Source organism: Anastrepha ludens, chromosome 5 (assembly GCF_028408465.1).
Source record: "Anastrepha ludens isolate Willacy chromosome 5, idAnaLude1.1, whole genome shotgun sequence".
Classification (NCBI taxonomy): Eukaryota; Metazoa; Arthropoda; class Insecta; order Diptera; family Tephritidae; genus Anastrepha; species Anastrepha ludens.
Window position 1 is genome coordinate 58,814,857 of NC_071501.1, and position 20,904 is coordinate 58,835,760.

The 20,904-nt window shown below is 36.3% G+C and overlaps 1 protein-coding gene across 4 annotated transcripts in view; it reads right to left on the minus strand.

The window, feature by feature from the left end:
* LOC128864022 (CUGBP Elav-like family member 2) overlaps positions 1–20,904 on the minus strand; it is a 197,667-nt gene that overhangs the window by 5,042 nt on the left and 171,721 nt on the right. For all 4 annotated transcript variants that reach the window (XM_054103489.1, XM_054103490.1, XM_054103493.1 and 1 more), the window contains one exon: positions 19,589–19,735. In XM_054103489.1, the coding sequence (XP_053959464.1) occupies positions 19,589–19,735 (147 nt within the window). The remainder of the gene's footprint in view (positions 1–19,588; positions 19,736–20,904) is intronic.

Sequence of the window (20,904 nt, forward strand, 5' to 3'; positions counted from 1 at the left end):
CGATTTATTACAGACATAGCGTCAGCGAAAAGATCGAGCAACTGAGGTGGATCAACTTTCAGCGGAAACGCGTGTAGTGAATGAACTTTAAATATAAGTAGCGTTAACTCCTCCCTTCTTAAAAACGATTGTCCTCGATCGTCTTATTAGAAATAGGGTAGGTCATGTAGTCGAAGATTTGAATAACTAACGACGTTTCCTAGTTGGTTATTATTTGTGTTAATTGATGCATCTGGGAGATTCGGTAAGGTGCTGGTCCTTAGGTCGACTAATTTGAATGGTTCCGTTGGTACTTCTTGGATGATTATTTTTGATGTGGGTTTTATCCAAAATTTGAAGGTTATTATTATTGCTGTGAAGATTATTGCTAGTCCTAGCATTGCGCTCTTATTTATTGTCGAATCTGTTCTTAACAGATTTATCTTTTTCGTGTTGTTAATATGTAGTTTGTTGAGGGCTTCTAATGATAAAATGTTGATGCGTTCCCTTTCTAGCGGTGTTGGCTGTATGATCGCTGGTTCTGCTGTCAACGTAGACATTTCGATATTGGTGAAAGTTTCGTTATTGATGCTCAATGATGTGTTGTGAAACTTGATTAGATAAGTACCAGTAATTGTTCGCTGCTCTTTTTCCGTTTTTAGTGTTCCATTGAAGTCGTTTAGTAAGATTATCCCAGGCTGTATTTCCTCGATTGTTGGTACGTGTTGATTATTACTTATTGTGCAAAATGATTTTCTACTATTTAATATTTGAGGGATGCAGGTGCTGTTACTAATATTAATTATGTTATTTCTCTCACAAATTTTTATTTCATTGTATTTCATACATTTATTCTTAATTCCATATATTTCATTTTTGTTTTTTAGTATTTCTTCGAAATCAAGTTTAGTAATTTCTTTATTTCTCTTAACTGGTCTTATTATAATATTCTTGTAAGTAATATTGTTTGTTAGTGGTATTTTTACCAAATATAAAATTCTTGACTCCTTAGTTATTACGTTAACTTTTGCGTATTCTAATGCTTCTTCAACTGATGCGAATGGCATTCTTTCTTCGTTTAATTTCATGATTGCTATCTCAATTTCCTTTTTATTCAACAATATTGTATTCATAATTCCAATTTTAGCCCATTGAATGGCGTACTTAATGTTTACTAATTCTTCTTTAAGAATTCTTATTTTACTTTCCAGATTCAGAGTTATTTCACTTATTACATAACTGTCTTTTCTTATCGAATTTAGTAGTTGATTTCCTAATGTTGTTAAGTTGTTAATTCTTTCATTGAAAACTTCATTAATTATTACTTGATCATTATTATTTTCCTTTAGTTTGTTTAGATCATTATTCAAAATATCAAAATCTTCGCGGTCAGGAGTACCAGCAATGTACTTCCACGCCGTACCTAATGCATTAATAGCTCTCTTATCTCTAAATTCCATTTTTGGCTTTATGTTCGAAAGTATTACTAAGGATATGTCTATCTGAGACTTAAGGATGGGGTAGAAAAGGTTGTTAGCGGGAATATTCTTGTTAAGGTAGGTTAGTATGTCTTTTAAAAAATTGTCGTATTGGTCCAGGTCAATATGGTGTACTATCTTGAATGTCCCTTCTTGTATTTTAGCTTGTCCGTCATTGATCGTTATTAAATGATTTTTAGAGTAGTCTAGTATTTCCATTTCTGTTAAGCTAGTGGTCGTCATGATTAGTATGGTTAGTATTAGTAGGATGTCCTTGTTGTCTGTCATATTGTTTCTATAGAAATCAGAAAATTGTTAGTTTTTGTTATAAGGATTATAATTATAACTATTTTGTTTTATGTAAATTTTTATTATTGCCTAATTAATCCTTTATGAATTGTTCTGCCTGATTGAGTGATAACTGTACTATTTTTGTTTTCTTTTACCGTTTCTTCTTTGTATCTACATGAAAGTTTGTTTCCTATTCTTTTGTTGGTTTTTACAAATATAATATCTCCTGGGTTATAGTCTTTAAAAACTTGTATATTTTTATTGTGATAGTTAAGATCCTTTACTTGTTTTGCTTTCAATCTATTAATATTTTCATTTCTATCTTTTTGTAATTCCAAAGGATTTGTTGATACTCTTCTTCCGAAGAATAACTCGATTGGTTTTTGGTTGGTAGTGGAATGAATTGTGTAGTTGTATTTGTACATGGATTTTTCTAATAAGTCTTGAAATGAGGTATGGATTTTCTCGGCTTTTATGCATCTCATGATTTCTCCTATAGTTGAATGGAATCTTTCTATTTGTCCATTGACAGTACTGGTATAAGGGGGTGCTCTGAAAACTGCTATATTAAATTGATCTTCTATCAAATGAGTTATTGGGTGTGATCCCAAAGATTTTTCATTATCAATGACTATTTTTTCGGGGATTCCGTAGTTTAAAAGGATTTCTCTCAAGGGTTGTATTATATCTTGGGTTGCTCTAGAATTGACTATTTTTGCTTGGGCATACTTTGAGAATTTATCTATGGCTGTTAGTATTACTTTTTTATGAGTATGGTAAATGTCGAGGTGAACTATTTGTCCTGGATATTGAGGAATAGGAGTTGATTGTAATAGTGGTTTTGTAGGATTCTATCGATTTTCGCTTGCATTTGTGGGAAGTAAAAGTTTCTTAGAATTTGTGCTTTATTTATATGCCTATGATAAATTGGAAATATAATTTGAAATTGATAAGATGACGTTTCTTCTATTTTAAGAAAAATTTGATTCTTGAACACATTTATTGGTTCTTGGGCTAGTGAATTATTGTCATTTTCAGAATTTGTTAGATGGTTGATTTGGGGTAGTCTGGATAGGGCATCTGCTACGACGTTTGCCTTTCCTGGTTTGTAGTATAATTCATAATTATACTCTTCAAGGATGGTCTTCCATCGCTTCATTTTATTGTTATTATTCTTATTGCTGAGGGCGTAAGTTAAAGGCTGATGGTCCGTAAAGATTTGAACTTTTCGTGACCCATAGAGATAATTACGTAAATTGTTTAGTGACCAGATGATGGCTAACATCTCTTTCTCGTTGGTAGCGTAGTGCTCTTCTGTTTCGCTTAATGTACGAGATATGAAAACGATGGGCCTGTCATTTTGAGATAGGACTGCTCCTATTGCATAGTTAGATGCATCTGTGGTTAGTTGGAAGGGTTTTGTAAAATCGGGATAGTTTAGTATTATATCTTCTGTAGTCAAAGAAAGTTTGATTTTGTCGAATGCAATTAAGGCTTCTTCATTTAATGTGATTTGAATATTTTTGGATCGATTTTTGGACACACGTCCATCCTCCCCTCTTAAAAGGGCCGTCAGGGGTTTCGCAAGCTTCGCATAGTCCTTGATGAAGCGGCGATAAAAACCAGACAGACCTAAAAATGATCTTAAGTCTTTCAGGGTTTTGGGGGCTGGAAAATTTATTATTGACTCTACTTTTTTGGGGTTTGTTTTGAGACCGTTTTCCGAAATAATAAAACCTAAAAATTCTACTTCTGTCTTTAAGAATTCACATTTGTCAAGCTGAATTTTTAAATTTGCTTGTTTCAAGGTATCAAAAATTGTTTTAATATCATTAAAATGGGTTTCTTGGTCTTTACTGAATATCACAACGTCATCGATGTAAACATAACATCGTTTCCCTATGTGATCCCTTAAAATGTCGTCAAGAGCTCTTTGGAAAATAGAAGGAGCATTCTTGAGACCGAAAGGTAATCGGGTGAATTCATATTTCCCATTATTCACCGAAAAAGCTGTCTTCTCTATATCTGATTCTTTTAAGGGAATCTGATGGAAGCCGCTCTTTAGATCGAGTACTGAAAAGAATTTATTCTTTCCAAGTTCTGAAAGTACTCCATTTATTTCGGGTATTGGATATTTATCTGCTATTGTTACTGAGTTTAGTTTCCTATAGTCTATCACCATTCGGTATTTTTTCTCTCCTGACGCATCTAATTTTTTTGGTACTACCCATACAGGCGAGTTATATGGAGACCTAGATGGTCGAATAATACCGTCGCGGAGATATTCCTCAATTTGTTTTTCGGCATGGTCTTTGAGACACATCGGATAGGGATAGTTTTTTGTATATACTGGGGTTCCTGATGTTGTTTTGATTTCACCTTTTACATTGGTTGTAATCGTCAGTTTTTCGTCTGGATCGCTAAATAAAGATTTGTGGTTTTCTGTTAATTTTCTCAACATTGAGTTTTGGATTGGGGTCAAATGCTCTGACCGTATATTGATTGAATTCACATCTTGTGAAATCTGTTGCTTTAGTTTTATTCTTAAACAGTTTTTAATAGTCATATAATTGTCTTTGGTGTGTATTACTGCGTCTAGTTCCTTTAATGAGTCGTTCCCTATTATAGCGTGGAATGATTTTAACTTTGGTAGAATGAAGAATTTTATATTGGATTCCTTTAATCCGAAGATGTTTGCAAAAGTATGGTGTGTGACATCAATATGTCCTCCTACGGAATTAGCTTTAAAGGGAGTTTCGTTTTTAATTGGTTTTTTTGCTAGTCGGGGTTGCACATAGTTCTTTGTTTTCCTGAGAATTCTCTAATTGATCTTACTATATCCGGTATTTTATCGAGTTCGCCTAAATTGTTACGGTGTTCCGGATCTATTATTTGATCTGTTCCTACTAAGTCACTGTTCGTATTCCTTATCGCGTTATTCACAATGTTCGTAATTAATTCACTCAGTCCTGGTATGTTGATAGCATTGTTAGGATTAGGAGGGATTGGTGCATTAAGGATAGGAGGTCTAATTAAATTATTTGGGTTACTCATTTTGAATGTCAAGAGATAATTTAAATTTGGTTCAAATTTATTAGTTTTATAAAATTTAATTTAGCTAAAGTCCCTTGTTTCAAATTTGCACTTTACAAAATATTTAACTCTTTAATTGGCTCATAAAAATACTTTACAAAATATTTAGCTCTTATTCACTATTATTTTTTATATTTGATTTCTTAATTTATTAATTCACTATTAATTTCTTCAATTTAATTATTCTCTCATGGATTTTCCTTGGATAATAAAACTATTTTCCACTTCGTAACTAAATTTAACAATCGGGCTTTTTAAAATTTAACTCTACTTTTTTTTCAATTATTTTCACACAATTTCCACAATTTCTGGTTTTCTTATTTCTAAATTAATTTTAAATAGTTACCGCCGTTGCCTACACAGAGTCTGTAGGGGGTCCTTTTTGCCTATTTCGGCTACAGGGGGTCTACCAGTACTCCTTCTCGCGAGGTTGTCTGCGAACTGGTCTACAGACGTGGTTATACCTTGTCCTTTACAGGAGTTGTTGTGGTTTATTGGAGTTTTCGGCACATTTGTGGTGCGCGGCGAGCTGCTTGAGGTCGTCTTGGCACTTAAAAATTGAAGCTATTTGAGGTGCGGCGAGCTGCTTAAGGTCGTCTTAGGCACGCAAAAATCAAAGTCCTTGTAATTATTTGAGGCGCGGCGAGCTACTTGAGGTCGTCTTAGGCACGCAAAAATTTTGACTTGCTTGTCCTTTTTACAAATACTCGCGCCGAATTCCTCCTACCACGTTGGGCGCCAATTAATTATCACTACATTGATAACTTTAAAAAAATAATTTTTTTCCGGAGCAACTCCGCTTTCCCGGAGCAACTCCGCTTTCCCGGAGCAACTCCGCCTTTATTTCACAACTGTAAATTATCGACTAAACTTTACAAAATTTCTTAAAGCTAATTTAACCTATGCATTCCCTCAATCACCTGTTATGCCGCGTGACCATATTCGCGGAATTTCACTTGTTGCCGTTCACACGGTTTATTACAGACATAGCGTCAGCGAAAAGATCGAGCAACTGAGGTGGATCAACTTTCAGCGGAAACGCGTGTAGTGAATGAACTTTAAATATAAGTAGCGTTAACTTATATGTACTTAAGTTTTTCTTACTTATGAGAAAAAAAGTATTGTAAGAAAACCTAGAAATTTCTATTTATTTTATATTAGCATATTTATATTATATATCGATTTCTTTATAATATTAAATACAACCGCTATGTGAACAAAATTATAATAGCTTTGGGAGCAAGTGCGCAGTCATTATGAAGAGGGGTTTTTTAAGAGCTTGAGAGCTTAAAATGATAATACAAAACAGAAATAGTGTTGGAATAGTAGATAATTTCAAGGCATTTATTTTTTGAATATGACGTCCGGTATACGTCAGTTGCGGCTACGAGTTGCATGCTCCATTCGATCAGCCGAATTCTTAAATACTTTGTCCAATAACTCTAAACAATAAATCTCCATGAGCCCAATCAGCAAAAAAGCGACGCAAACAATGGTCACTTGGCTTAAATTTTTGCACGAGCTGTATTTTATAGGCACGTAAGCTAAGATCCACTTTCCCGTAGTCGAAGGCCAATGGCCAACAAGTTGGGAAGTACATTTCGACATTTTTTTCCAAAGTAAATTTCCACGATTTGGAAGCGTAGTGTAAAACAAGGAGGAGTAATCATTGCACTAATATAGAAAGTGAATTTTCTGAGGCATTATTCTTATTAATTAAGAATACGACATCAATTCTTCCATTAGAACGTCTTTTTAATATGTCACTAACATCTGGTGCCTAGACTGCTGATTGGAAAATTACTCATATTAATCCGGTGTTTAAGAGTGAGAATAAAAATAACGACTGCAATTAAAGGTTTGATATATAAAGTGGTAGACAGTTTCTAAACTTTTCAGAAGCATTGTTAAATTGTGCTTGCAACAAAAAGTTTAATTTCTCCATAGCTTGTTGTTTTTTATGAATACTGAATCGCACCGGTTCCTGGGGGTTTCCACGTCTACTGTATATACACGGATTTTTTTAAAGGCTTCGACAAAGTATCCCACTCGATCTTAGTTAACAAAGTTATCAAAATTAGGCTTCCATTCCAAGCGATTTGTAGCCAGAATTGGAGATATATCTTCCGACACATTCATTGCCTCTTCTGGGCTCCCTCAAGGGAGTATACTGAGCTCTTTACTTTTCATTTTAATTATAAATGACATTAGTAATTGATTTTCTTTTGCTAAATTTCTGCTTTATGCAGATGAATTGAAAATATCTTTTGTTATAAAAAGCGCTAGTGACTACGTTCAAATATCCCTACATCACATCGCACAGGGTATCTACGAACTATTATTTCATAGACTGACTAAATAAATAAGTGTTACGAGGGGTGCCTTTTATATTTCGGGATTAAAGAACAAAAACAAATTTTAATCATCGAAAATCACTTTATTGTTTTTCAAAATATTCTCCATGAAGATCTATACACTTTTGCATGCGTTTGAACCAATTGTTGAAGCACTTTTGCCACTCTGAATGAGGTACCTCCAAAACATGCATTCTGAATGCTGCAACCGCTTCTTCAGGTGTCGAAAAACGTTGACCTCTCAGTTTGTTTTTTACGTACGGGAATAAAAAGAAGTCATTCGGTGCCAAGTCAGGACTATACGGCAGATGACCCATTAATTCGATGTTTTGAGGGCTCAAAAATGCAGTTGTTTGAGCCGATGTGTGAGAGCATTGTCCTGGTGAAGAGTGCTCCGTCTTTGGCGATTGGTTTTTCTAATTTCTTGGAAGACAACTGGCAAACAAATGGTTGTGTACCACTCAGAATTTACTGTTCTGCGTTGTTCTAGTGGTACGGTTGCGACATGTCCAGTTTTTCCGGAAAAACAGGTGACCATTTGCTTGGAAGTGCTTCGTGCGCGAACAACTTTTGTTGGATTTGGCTCATCTTGAAACACCCATACAGTCGACTGCTGTTTACTTTCGGGCTCATACGCGTAAATCCATGATTCATCACCTGTCACGATGTCATAGACGTGTTTCGAAGCCCCGCGATCGTATTTTTTGAGCATTTCCTTCTACCAATCGACACGAGCCTTTTTTTGAGGGATTGACAAATTGTGTGGGATCCAACGCGAACAAATTTTTTTGACAATCAAATGTTTATGCAATATTGAATGTATGCTGGTCCCACTAATGCCTAAGATTGTCTCAATTGCACGATAGGTCACATGACGATCTTGCAACTGATTACAACTTACAACTGATTTTGGACGACCTTCACGAAATTCCTCTTGGAGTGAACTACGACCACGATTGAATTCACCATACCATCGATAAACACTGGTCCTTGATGGAGCTTCATCGCCAAAAAATGAATTAAGTTCATCCATGCAATGTTGCTGAGTTAATCCACGTCGAAAGTTGTGAAAAATAATCGGACGAAAATGTTCACGATTTCATTCCATTTTTGGACCGAGATTAATCTTTTAAGTTACTGTAAACAACACGAATAGCGCTGGTGTTTCAAAACGTTCTGAGTACGTAAAAGCCAAAAAATGTCAATCTTTGCGATACAGCTGTCAGTTGCCAGATTGCAACACCAGGGTTGCCAAATCCTGCCAAATAAAAGGCACCCCACGTAATACATTTTTGCTTAGTAAATCTAGGAAGACATAATGTCTTACGACTACCACAAAGATAAAGTAATTCACAATAAAAGGTAATATTTATATATGTATATATGAAATTCATTCAGTTACAATTTAAACTCTTGCATAGAAAACCAAAAATCAAAGGCAAAATATTGTGAAGTTTTAGTAAATTCTTTCAATGTTTTATGTATCGGAGCACAAGAGGCATAAACTGTTCTAACTCGCGCCGAAAGGAAAAAATTATTACTCAGCAGGTGATTTTTGCTGCGTCCTAAAAGATCAGCAAAATCAAGCAATCTAAGAGTGAGACGAAGAAAATTCTTTCGAATTCGTTGAAGTCTACTGAAGCGAACTGCATATGTATATAAGTAGTAAAAACATAGCCTTGCCATAAATTCTGTGACAAATTTTACAATGCCTATGACGAAAACAAATTCGCAGAAAAAATGTCCGTTATTTTTGCTTTTGTTCGTATGCATAGTCATAAATTACACTAAGTTTCGTGGATAATTTCGCTTGTAGATGGGGGGCTACGGAAAATCACATTGCAGTGACTGCATTACATAAATGTGGCAAATTGCAAGTGAGATTTACGAATTGCTGAAAAAAGTAAATATTTCAGGAATGTTTGTTTACCGTACGATCAATCGTTTTTCCCAAAAGTCTGAAGTGACAGACAGAAAAAAGAAATGGTCGTTCTCCCGTGGTTCGGGAAAGAATTCGCAGAAATCCCCTTATAAAGCGGAAAATCATGCCCAGGGAAATTAATGTATCAAACAGATCCATGTCAAGACTAATTAGAGGTGATCTCCACATGAAAGCCTTCCGTCGCTCAACTGGTCATCTTGGGACAACGCGCTTGAAGAAAATTAGACTCGACAGATACAAACAGCTTCTTTGGTGGCACGCGGCTGAGGGCCATGAAAATATTATCTTCGCAGATGAGAAAATTTTCACTGTTGAAGAAGTTTTTAATAAGCAAACCGACAAAATCTATGCTAAAACTTCTAAATATGCAAAAAATATTGTTCCAAGGGTTCTGCGTGGCCACCATCTAGCCTCCGTAATGGTTTGGTGGGAGTGTCTTGTAAAGACGTTACATCTCTTCATTTCCGCGAAACAGGGGTTAAGTTCGGGGCAAAAGTGTACCGCGAGGATGTCTTATAAGATGTGGTGAAGCAGTTGGGCAGAACTCTTTTCTTCAGTGCATAAGTAAAAAATCACCCAGTAATGGCTAAAAATCCATATTCCTGGGTTTATAGCCGCAGAAGAATGGCCGTTTGGAAGTTCAGATCTGAATCCATTGGATTACAGTTTGAGGTCAGATTTGGAGAGACCCCTGTAGGTAGGTAGGTAGGTGGGGTGGTTGCCATACAGACAAACTTAGACCTTTCGCAGGTCCATTGTGATACCACTGGAGCTTATCCTTACTCTACGTGTTCCTTTTCAAACCATCCGGTAGCTTTAATAAACGATCAGAGCTTCGTTAGTTTTAGATGGGCTATGTCCGCTACATCGGTTAGAAATGCTGTATCAAGAGTGCGCAGCCTTTTCATAGCTAGGCTTTCACACTCACATAAAAGGTGTCTGACTGTATTAAGACAGCTTCTACAGAAATCGAAGTACGGGAGTTCTAACCTTCTAGCGTGGCTGCCTATTAAACCATAACCCCTGTCCAAGGTTTCACAGAAAATTTCTCAAATAATCTTTGGTTCAGGTAGCGACGTCAGTAGCCATGGAAGCCGTGCATGCTGTAATTGTCGAATGGCCTAATCGTTTGAAGGCTTGTGTAAAGCAAATGGTGGCAATTTTGAATGCAAATTTAAATTTTTTTTTTTTACTATTTACATGATTAAATAACAAAAACTTAATTAAAAGAAGTATTATAATTTCATAGCTATAACGGATAAGCTCTTAAAATCAATCCATCATTTCCTTTCAATTTGCCATTTAGAATTGCAACTTCGACATTTTTTATAGTAAGTCTAGTTCCATTACAAAACCGAGGTGAGGAAAAGAATTATAGCGCACCAAGTTTGAGTGAAAGTATTGTATATGTAGTGGATACACGTACTTTTAAAATATGATTTTATAAATATCTTCGACGCCACCTAGTGTCTCCAAATATGTAAAAATATGTACTAAAATTTCATCAAAATCAGTTCAGTCGCTTCGAAGTCCATAGGAAAATAAGAGCATATAAATATAGGTCCTCCGCTACCGGTTGAAATGAGGCTTCTTGAAAGTCTTTTATCACAGATAGTTATGTAAAGTAGAATACTGAGTGTAGCAGAGCAAAGGGCACTGGGACGTAAAACCTATTTTCTAACCTAGTAATACTCGTATGTTTCTAATTCTGCCGCAATAATGAATGATGAAGTGTTATTGGTTCTTCACAGCCTGAATAGCGGGGTAGATAAGCGTGTGACGACTAATCGGTGGGTCCGATTATTTACAAGATACATAAAATAAGTGAGATACATACACATAAAAAGCTCTTTCTAATGGTGATCACCTTTCGGCATACAACGACAAATTTCCAAGTGCATTTTTGCCACGAGAGAGAGTTTTACAAAGATTGTCCAATATTCGGAGTCGGCATAAAACGGATATTTGAGGAGAAACTCAGCCGAACTCTTAAGAAGGGACATATACTTCTTAGTAGACGACTTTCTAACGGTAAATGGTTTGAATATAAGGCAGGAGAAGTATTTCAGCCTCTGTCTGGTCAAAATCAAATATTGTACCGCTCATCTTGCTAGAGTCAAAAGATAGTACATCTGAAAACGTGGTTGACTAGTGAGCAATAACCTTTGTATTTGCAGCGTGTCATAACTTAAGTGGTAAAGCAAGATATGTAAGTGTGCCTACTAAATCGGTTGCGGCTTCAAAAAAAAAAACGTATTTAAAAATATTACATGGTAGTATTTGAACATATTTAAACTATTTTTCAACATAGCAACTATCCCTTTCCATGTAAGTAGTGAACCACAGCATGAGCTTTTTTGATGCCTGCCTCGTCTCGTACCAACTCCTTCGCTCACTTTTCCACGTCCTCATTAACTTCCTTCTCGTCGATATAAAATGTGGGGGTTAAAAACATCTCATTCAAGTGAGTCCAAAAGTAGCGTTTTTAAACTCACGACACTATCATAACCCCATCACCATAAACAGATTTCACCTCTTTAAAAATCCTAACTGGAGTTCTCTTCAGTAAAGAGTATATCGCACCCTAAATACAAAAGGGTCACAACTCAAAATGTACCTTGTGCTCAAATATGAGCGAGACGTTATCAATAAAACGGTCCGCGGATGGCATATGGCAAAAATAAATTTTTTGTTTTTTGGCAGGACTGTTATAAGCTTACATGGCAAATTTCAGCGTGATATGTCAAATAGTTTGTTTTCTGTGCTACTGTAAACAAGTCAAGCTCGAGTGTGGAAAATTTTGAGTTGTGCCCCTTTTGTATTTAGGGTGCGATATGTTGGAACAAGGGTTGACCGGCATTAAATTTTTGCTATTAGCAACAAATTTTTTCGTAAGCTTTAGTCAAACCTAGTGATATGTGTATAAGTGATATAGTATCATACATGTTTTCCGCAGTTAAGGAATTTCGTCGATGATCAAGGTATAACAATGAATCAGATATAGAGTCTTATTTTTGAAAGCCTATTCGATTCGGGTATAAAAATTGAATATGGCCGAAATTTTCTTTAATTTGGCTTGGGATGATTAAACTATTTTTCAACGCCTGAGGAATGTATTTGTTGTATATGGCATTGAAGAGTTGGATGATTCTTTGTTTAACCGGTGTTAGTAAGTTATTTATCACAGTGTATGATCTTCAGCCGATCCCTGGTGGGCATTGTTTAGTGTAGCATGAGGTGCTTTTATATGGGACTTTGCGGTGTTGAAAAGTTGTTGACATGAGATTGTTCTGACCATTGCTCATCCAACCGGTTCTGTTTGCGATTTTGGTTGGTCCCTTTGTACCTTTTATACAATTAATGAATACTTCTCAGTTTACACCGCATGGACTTTTTACGTTGAACCAGATTACTTCAGGCGAGGATGCATGTGGGATTAACACACATATTACAATAGATCGAAATGGAATTAAGTTTGCTTATCAGACCTATCCATATTTTCATAGCAATGTGCTAAATAACATATTTTAAATTTGCAGGTTTTAAATATATCCTTACTAAAGGAGATGTCTAGATGTCACTAGTGAATAATTCCAAGACGGTACCATTTTACGATATGGGTTAAAAGTATTGAAATTTATTATGAGAATGGTCGACATATCGTGATTTTTTTTTTGTGCGAATAATCATCCAAATGAGTCGACAATTCAAAGGCTGGTGGAAAACTTTCAAGAAACTGGTTTTATCGAGGATAAAAAGGACCGACAGACCAAAAACTTGACGTTATGCTGAGAAAGTGTTGCTTAACAACCTTCAAAATTGATTCACGTTTTCAACAATTAGCCATTCATGAATCAACCGTTTGGCTGATATTACCAGTACACGTGCTCATAGTGGACATTTAAATGATGTCCTTATTCACTTACAATTGTTAAGAGCCGTATTTTGAACAAAGCACTGAAACCTGAAAGAACCTAAATTTGTACATGTTTTATTTAAAACAAGATCTAGCCGCGCCTTTTGAAAGACCCTTTAAAATAGCTTATGTTCCTTCCCCCCTCTCAAGGAATCTCTTCGGTGCCTCTTTTCGACAATGTGAACGCTTTAGTGAGTTTATATGCATGTAACAAGCGCACGACAACTCTTTGATGACTGCCCTTGCGGAAACAATATATGTAGGTACGAGTAGGTGGCGTGCACGTACACAAATTTATTTGTAGTTGAAGAAGCTTTTCGGTGCTTTGTGCAACATATACCCTTGCTATTGCGATATCCTTGTTGGATTCCCTGTAGTTGCAACATCGCCTACGCATAGTGAAGGGTGCGGGCCATTATCTGGTTTAAAGCTGGGGGATTGCATTGTACAGTACGCAGAAGGAATGCATTACTGCATTTCCACACACAGGAGCACTTTGCACATGCATCCTTATATATGTACAATTACGCACTAGCCTGTGCGTACACGCACAAACGCTTTGACACTAGTGTATTCAGATAGGAGGATGCGTTTCGCTTTAATTAATTTAAACACAACAGAAATTGCATTAGTGCACCAAAGCGCGAATGCATGCATTAGGAAAAATACACCCACCACAAAAGTAAAAGGTTAAAAGGGTTGGCCTGAGCAGCTTCAATGTGTTGATTGCATTACCTTATGGGTGCAAGCTGGCCCTATTGGATGTATTTGAGGCCACCAAGATTGCACACAAAGGCGTAGGGGATAATCGTGCAGCCATTAACTGCACCTGAAAGCCCATTTACTTTAGTTGAAACAAATTCACTATACTGATCTACATACACACCATTGCAGTTCAGTAAAAAGTTATATTTTGCGGAAGAATCCCGTCTTCAATGAAATCAGTTGTAGTTTTTACTGTCCCTGAAAATAATGAAACATTTTTACTGTGAATTTGTATAAGTTTTCACTGGTAATTTCCGCAAGTTATGCCTAAGCAAATACATATTTGGACAAAGCAAATATAAAAACTAATGGAGGCTCACTTCATTTGGGGAATTTTTTAGGTCCATATGTCCTTTGGGTAGCGTTCAACATACCCACACATACACTTATTCAGTTGCAAAGCTACACACGAGTATATGCACATAAAAGAAATAATAAAAACACGTTTATTTTGAGTAATAGTTTGTTCAACCATTCTTTTGACATCGTACTTCTTACAAAATGTTTGAGTCGACGAAGTAATAAGAATAGTCTTTGATTCTGGCAAGTTGGATTGAGACGAATTACTGAATAGTTAATAAATTATATCTATTGTATTATCTTTCTGGTGCATTTCAAGGGCTTTGAAAACTGTTTTTGGGGTTTCCTCGGAATCATATAGCAAATTATTTACCAAAAAAGTTTTCTATCCGAAACCGTTAATCCGGATTACTGGCGCAGTTATTTCTCATTAAAATTGTAGTGTGACAGACGGTCATTACGCGGATTTTTAAGCTAGCAGCTGATTTGCTTATTGGCTAGTTGAGCAGTAAAAGATGGACCGCAGGCAATAACTACGAGTATAAGCTGTACTCATACTAAGAAATAATTATTTATTTCAAAAAATCTTAAATTGCAATTTCTCAAACTGCGCCGAAATATTAAACAATTAATGCAATGTGCAAACTAGCGTTTCTCTTGTTCTTCTCTAAAAATTTCATTAATTTTCATTCACAATAGATATTAATTGTCATTTTTCGGCAATGTTCCCATCAAAAAATCCCCTAATCCGCTTAATTTATGAGAATTAAGTATAGTTGTCAATCCGTATAATAAAAACGGCAGAACTTTTTTTAAATTTAGTATAGTATCATTAGCAACATTTAATTTGGACCGTAATTTTTGGAATCAATGTAATTTACATATAATGAGAGTAATAGCTTGTAACATTCAGGTTTGGGCAGTTTTGCAGTACCACTGTATATTTAGTGGTAGTTAAGATGTAAAATCCATTGTTACTGAAAATTTAGTGATAGTGAAAAAATAAACTAAACTTTTAGGTGACACAAATTTAGTGACAGTGAAAAAAAAAATATCACTGCATTATCACTAAATCTTTAGTTTGGAACACATTTGAATTTATATTTTATGTCCGTTTGTTAATAAAACTTCTTGTTGGTGTATAATCAGTGTAATGAAATGATGTCATTAAGGCAGTCTAACGAAATAAATCACGACTTCTTTGTGTCAGCAGCGAACTCATTTGCATGGCACTCCCGAAGTTTTAGAAGTCAAACACAGATTAGGTGAACTATGCTACAAGCTTGGAATTTCTACTTTTACTGAGGAAGAAATTGAATATTAGCAATAATATGCAGCAGTGATGCAACCCATAACAAAAGCTTTCGACTTCATTCAAGGAGAACGAAATGTGTTCTTTGGTTATTTTATTTCCGCTTTAGTGCCCATCAAAATAAAAATGCGCCATTTAGCTTCCAAATACTTAGAATTTCTTACAGAAATTAATATTCAAATGAAATCAAGATTACTGCAAAGGTTTGGAAAATATTATCGTTAGCATAAGATGCAGTTATTGCAGCTCTCATCATTATCGATATGAAATTAATATTTCACGTAGTCTTACTGGAAAGTACTGAGTCATACACTCTAGGTGATACTCGAGATAAACTTGTGCAATGGAGTGTAAAAGACAACCGGTAGGACAAGCTGCCTTCCATAATTGCTAATACATCATTTCAGCTTCCATGTACTCATATTTATAGACTCCCATGGCGTAGTTATAGCAACCGAAGTAATTTTTTACTTGAACGATGATGATAGAGCATTGATGGTTTGCACCGCTTTGCTATTATAAAAAACATGTTTTTAAAATGCAGCACACAGTTAAGATTCAATCGCCCCATAATGTCATGCGGCGAAATGGGGACAATTTTTGTACCTAGCATTGCGTGATCTTGGTATTCTAGTGTCCCTTTCTGCTTGAGTGTGTCTGGTAAATAGATGACTTGAAGCTTACGGGTGTGTTTGGTTCGAGCCGTAGTTCGATACCAAAACCAGATATTCAATTAACAAATTGTAAATATTGAATTTTGTGAGAGTTTCAGTACATAATTTAGATCAGAAATTGATTGTTGTGTACAAAGGAAAATAAAAGATCGTCTTTCTCGTTTTGGTGGAGAAATACATACTCGTAGAAGAGATGTTTGAGTACAAGAAGTTGCTTTTGCGATATTCATGAATTATTTTTCCGCACTGGCTTATGAAATTCTCGTTCGCGTACTCTAAACTATATGCAGCCATAAGGTTCTTTTATGTGTATGTACACATACATATAGAAAAAAATAAACAGATGGCCCTGTTGAAGCGACAAATGTTAAGATGTACATATACAAAACAGACAGTTCACAAAATCAATATGTGTTCAAAGTGAAGATAATTTAGGCTCAAAATCGAGCAAATTACCCTAAGGTAGGTAGGTAGGTAGGTAGGGTGGTTGTCGCATTGTGATACCATTGGAGCTTATCCTTACTCTACGTGTTCCTTTTCAAACCATCCGGTTGCTTTAATAAACGAGCAGAGCTTCGTTAGTTTTAGATGGGCTATGTCCGCTACATCGGTTAGAAATGCTGTCTCGAGAGTGCGCAGCCTTTTCATAGTTAGGCTTTCACACTCACATAAAAGGTGTCTGACTGTTTCCTCTTCTTCTGTATTAAGACAGCTTCTACAGAAATCGAAGTAAGGGAGTCCTAACCTTCTAGCGTGGCTGCCTATTAAGCAATGACAGTTAAAACACCTATCATTTTTCTTATAGATTCTCTGTTGAATCGTAGCAAGATCTTCGATCGACCGCTGTTCCAGTTCGGCCATGTCTGTCTGCTTAGTTCGCATGTTGTGAGGTTTTGCCAGATTGTATTTACCTTTTTGATGGTTTCCCTGTCTATAAGTAATTTACAAGTGGCTATGGGCATGGGTATCAGCGCCTTATCCGGTTCGAGACCGAGCGTTGTACCGGTTCTTGCAAGTTCATCCGCCTTACAATTTCCTGCAATGTTTCTGTGGCCTGGTACCCAGATAAGGTGCACCTTGTAGCACTTAGATACGTCATCTAGTAGTTTAAAACATTCTAGAACTGTTTTTGACGAGTGTGTTTTTGATTCCAGCGCTTTTATTGCTGCTTGACTGTCCGAGTAAATGAAGACTTCATTTGCGGATAATACTCTCGTTTTTATCTCTTTAAGTCCCTCTTTTATGGCAGTGACTTCCGCCTGAAATACACTGCAATGATCAGGCAAGCGAAATGATTGGCATACTCCGAGTTTGTCGGAGTAGACCCCTCCGCCTACTTGGTTGTCTAGTTTTGAGCCATCTGTGTAGATGTTTAAGTCATTTATCTTGACAATGAGCCCGTTATCCCATTCCTCTTTGGAAGGAAATACTGTGACAAAGGATTTATCGAAATTGATGTCATTGGTCCTACAGAAATCCGTTGTGCTGGGAATGCAGGGGAATTGTTCTAAAATTGAGGAGTGCCCTCTTTGGTACGTTCTGAGTAGGCCGATTTCTGTTAGTCTGAGAGTTGCTTTGGCAGCTGTTTGCTTACCGTACTGCTCTATTGGTAAAATGTTAAGAATAATATTTAGTGCATCTGTGGGTGTGGTTCTGAGGGCCCCGCAGATGCAAAGACTGGCCATTCTTTGTACGTGTGCCATGGTTCTTTTGACGTACAATTTATCTAAAGCTGGCCACCATACTAATATGCCGTATGTTAGGATTGGTCTGACAATTGCCGTGTAAAGCCAGTATACGATAGATGGGGAGAGACCCCAACTTAGTCCTATTAGCTGTTTACAAGAGTATAGTGCTATTGTCACCCTTTTTACTCTATCTTCGACATTTGCCTTCCATGTTAGCTTTCGGTCTAGTATTAGACCTAGGTAGCGGGCCTCATCACTGAATGACAGTGCCGTTCCACCTAGAGTCGGAGGAATTATATTTGGAATTTTGTGTTTCCTGGTAAATAGGATGAGTTCAGTTTTATTGGGGTTGACGCTTACCCTAAAGGATGTTACAAACTAACAGTCACCATGTAAACATAAGCGTTCCACCTATTTGAAGGTAGTATTTGAAACGGTAAAGTATACCTTCTTATTTATGTATTTCATATTTTAAAAAAGTAATTGAAGACTGTAAGTTGTGAAAACAATTTTTCCAAATTAAACTCTGTTCCATTTAAAAACTTCTTCATAGTAGGGAAAGCATCTGGTATACTGTTTCGAAGAACTTCAATATACTCTGCAGATCGGTAATGAGATGAATTAGCCAATTTTAGTTATTGTTTCTAAACAACTGCAAACTTTTGCAAGATGATCTATTACACAAAGAACTTTGACTTTTTATTGTGTATTCTATCAGTTCGAAACACTTAGCCTAACCAATTCTGGGTCGTGGCACTGTAAGTAACACTAAAATTTGATAAGCTCACAAAGTCAACATCTTCGAACGCAACGTGCCGTGCATATCATCAAACTGAAGTTAATTTTCAAATCACTTTTCGTTGATGAAATTCAGAAAAAAAATTTTGAAAAGAATTAATTGAATCGAAATCAAATCTAATAACCTTCGAAAAATTAATTCAAATAGGTTCAAACTCTAAAATAAATTGATAAGTCGCAACGCACGTCTTCAAGTATGATGAGTATGTTATATATTCGTACTCATACGAGTATAAGTACATTTCTCGTTGAATCCGTTCTCGAGATATCACCTGGTTGGTGCCGTGTTATACAAAGTATGTATGATGTGGGGGAAAATTTATTTTATTCATACATTTTTCTTCCGTGAATTTTTCGGTTATTTCAATAGATCATAGAAAACGGTTCGTTTTTGAATTTTAAATGATGTAACAGCCCCACTTTATTTTATATACATATAAAGATTTTTACTTTACTTGTATTGGGATATGGTTGGATGTTCAGCTATAGCTTATGATTAATGACTGCACGTTGGCTTTTTTGGTGGCTGTCCACTATTCATCTGGAATGGGCCATGTCCGTATAAGCGAAACATGAACATGAACATGAAATTGTTTAATTACACGTCAGCAGTGGCAGCAGCATTAACTGACACATTCTGCAAAGCGCTAAAACCACATGAAACAATAGCCAATGGCGCCACCACTTCCACGGTGCTCCTTACAAATGAACACGAGCAAATAAAGGCGATGCGCTCAAAAGCAATACTGTTGTAGCCTGGCAAACAAGCGAAATGAACACTTACCTCATTTAGTAAATTAATAACAGTTCTGTTCTGATTTTGTAGCGAAAATCGCGCACTGTCAGACACATTTTCCTACACACCTATTCCGATGCAACAAATTATAAACGTGCAAAATTTCAAAAAATAGATACGAGTACCATAAATCCATGCATCACACCTCTTGCAAGTTTACCAGTCAAATCGCAACCAACTCTTATTTCACTAATGAACTTACCTTCGATTTGTTTACCAGCCGCTGCAGCTGCAGCACTACTCAATGCCACACTGGCCAAAGGCGAAGTCGATAAAGTGGTGGTGCCGAATTGTGGCAAGCCAGCAGCCGTTGACATATACGCAGACGCTAATGGATTCGGATCGGACCCTGTGGGTGAAGAGAAAATTTTTCGAGTTTTAACAAAAATGTGGAGAAAATAGTTGCGGGTGCTGACAAGTGAGTACGGATATATAAGTAATATGTGCGTAAATACATAAATGCATACAGTATCTGTTAAATATATATGTAAGTATTATGAACGGAAAGTTTTTTTTAACAAATTTACCTTTCTTGGCGTGACAGCCGAAATTAAAACATTATATATATATATATAACTGGCGCGTACACCCTTTTTGGGTGTTTGGTCGAGCTCCTCCTCCCATTTGTGGTGTGCGTCTTGATGTTGTTCCACAAATGGAGGGACCTACAGTTTCATGCCGACTGCGAACGGCAGATATTTTTATGAGGAGCTTTTTCATGGCAGAAATACACTCGGAGGTTTGTCATTGCCTGCCGCGGGGCGACCGCTATAAGAAGAAACTTTTTTCTTAATTTTTGATCTTTCACCGAGATTCGAACCAACGTTCTCTGACTGAATTCCGAATGGTAGTCACACACCAACCCATTCGGCTACGGCGGACATTGGGTTCTATTGTGGGTTCCACTGCACACTGAACATGACTAAGGATATTAGAGCAAGGACAGAAATTCAAAGAAAGTATCAAAATAACTGAGGTTGCAGTACTTTAATTTTGAAAGGCAATCCTTGGCGATGAGTTCCCCATTGATGCTGTGACGGAAGCCGCAAATTACAGACGGCTTAACTTTCAGTGTTAAACAATGTTCTGATACAAAAGTCGTTCTTTATACGATTACATTTTCATGCAAGACAATTCACCTTCTTGCCTCAACAAATTAATTTTGCATGTGCTGCCAGGGTACGGGAACTTTGTTGTATTTAAACCTATTATTGAATCTACCTTAAAATAAAGGCGTGCCATCGAAAGATTAATACGATATCGCTTTTAAATTCGGTGTAGGCACTGATAGCACACTGCTCAAATAAGTAGATGTTCCAGTTCACGGAACTTCATCGTAAACAGGTATACACAGAATCATCAGAGAAAATTTTACAATGGACTGAGGAGAATACATTTATATATATGAAAAGACTACATTTCCTGTCTGATGTTAACTCGAGACAAATGTAGATATTTTTGGGGCGTTAGTAAAATAAAGCAAAGAAAGTGATATCTCTGTTATAAATTAAAAATTTT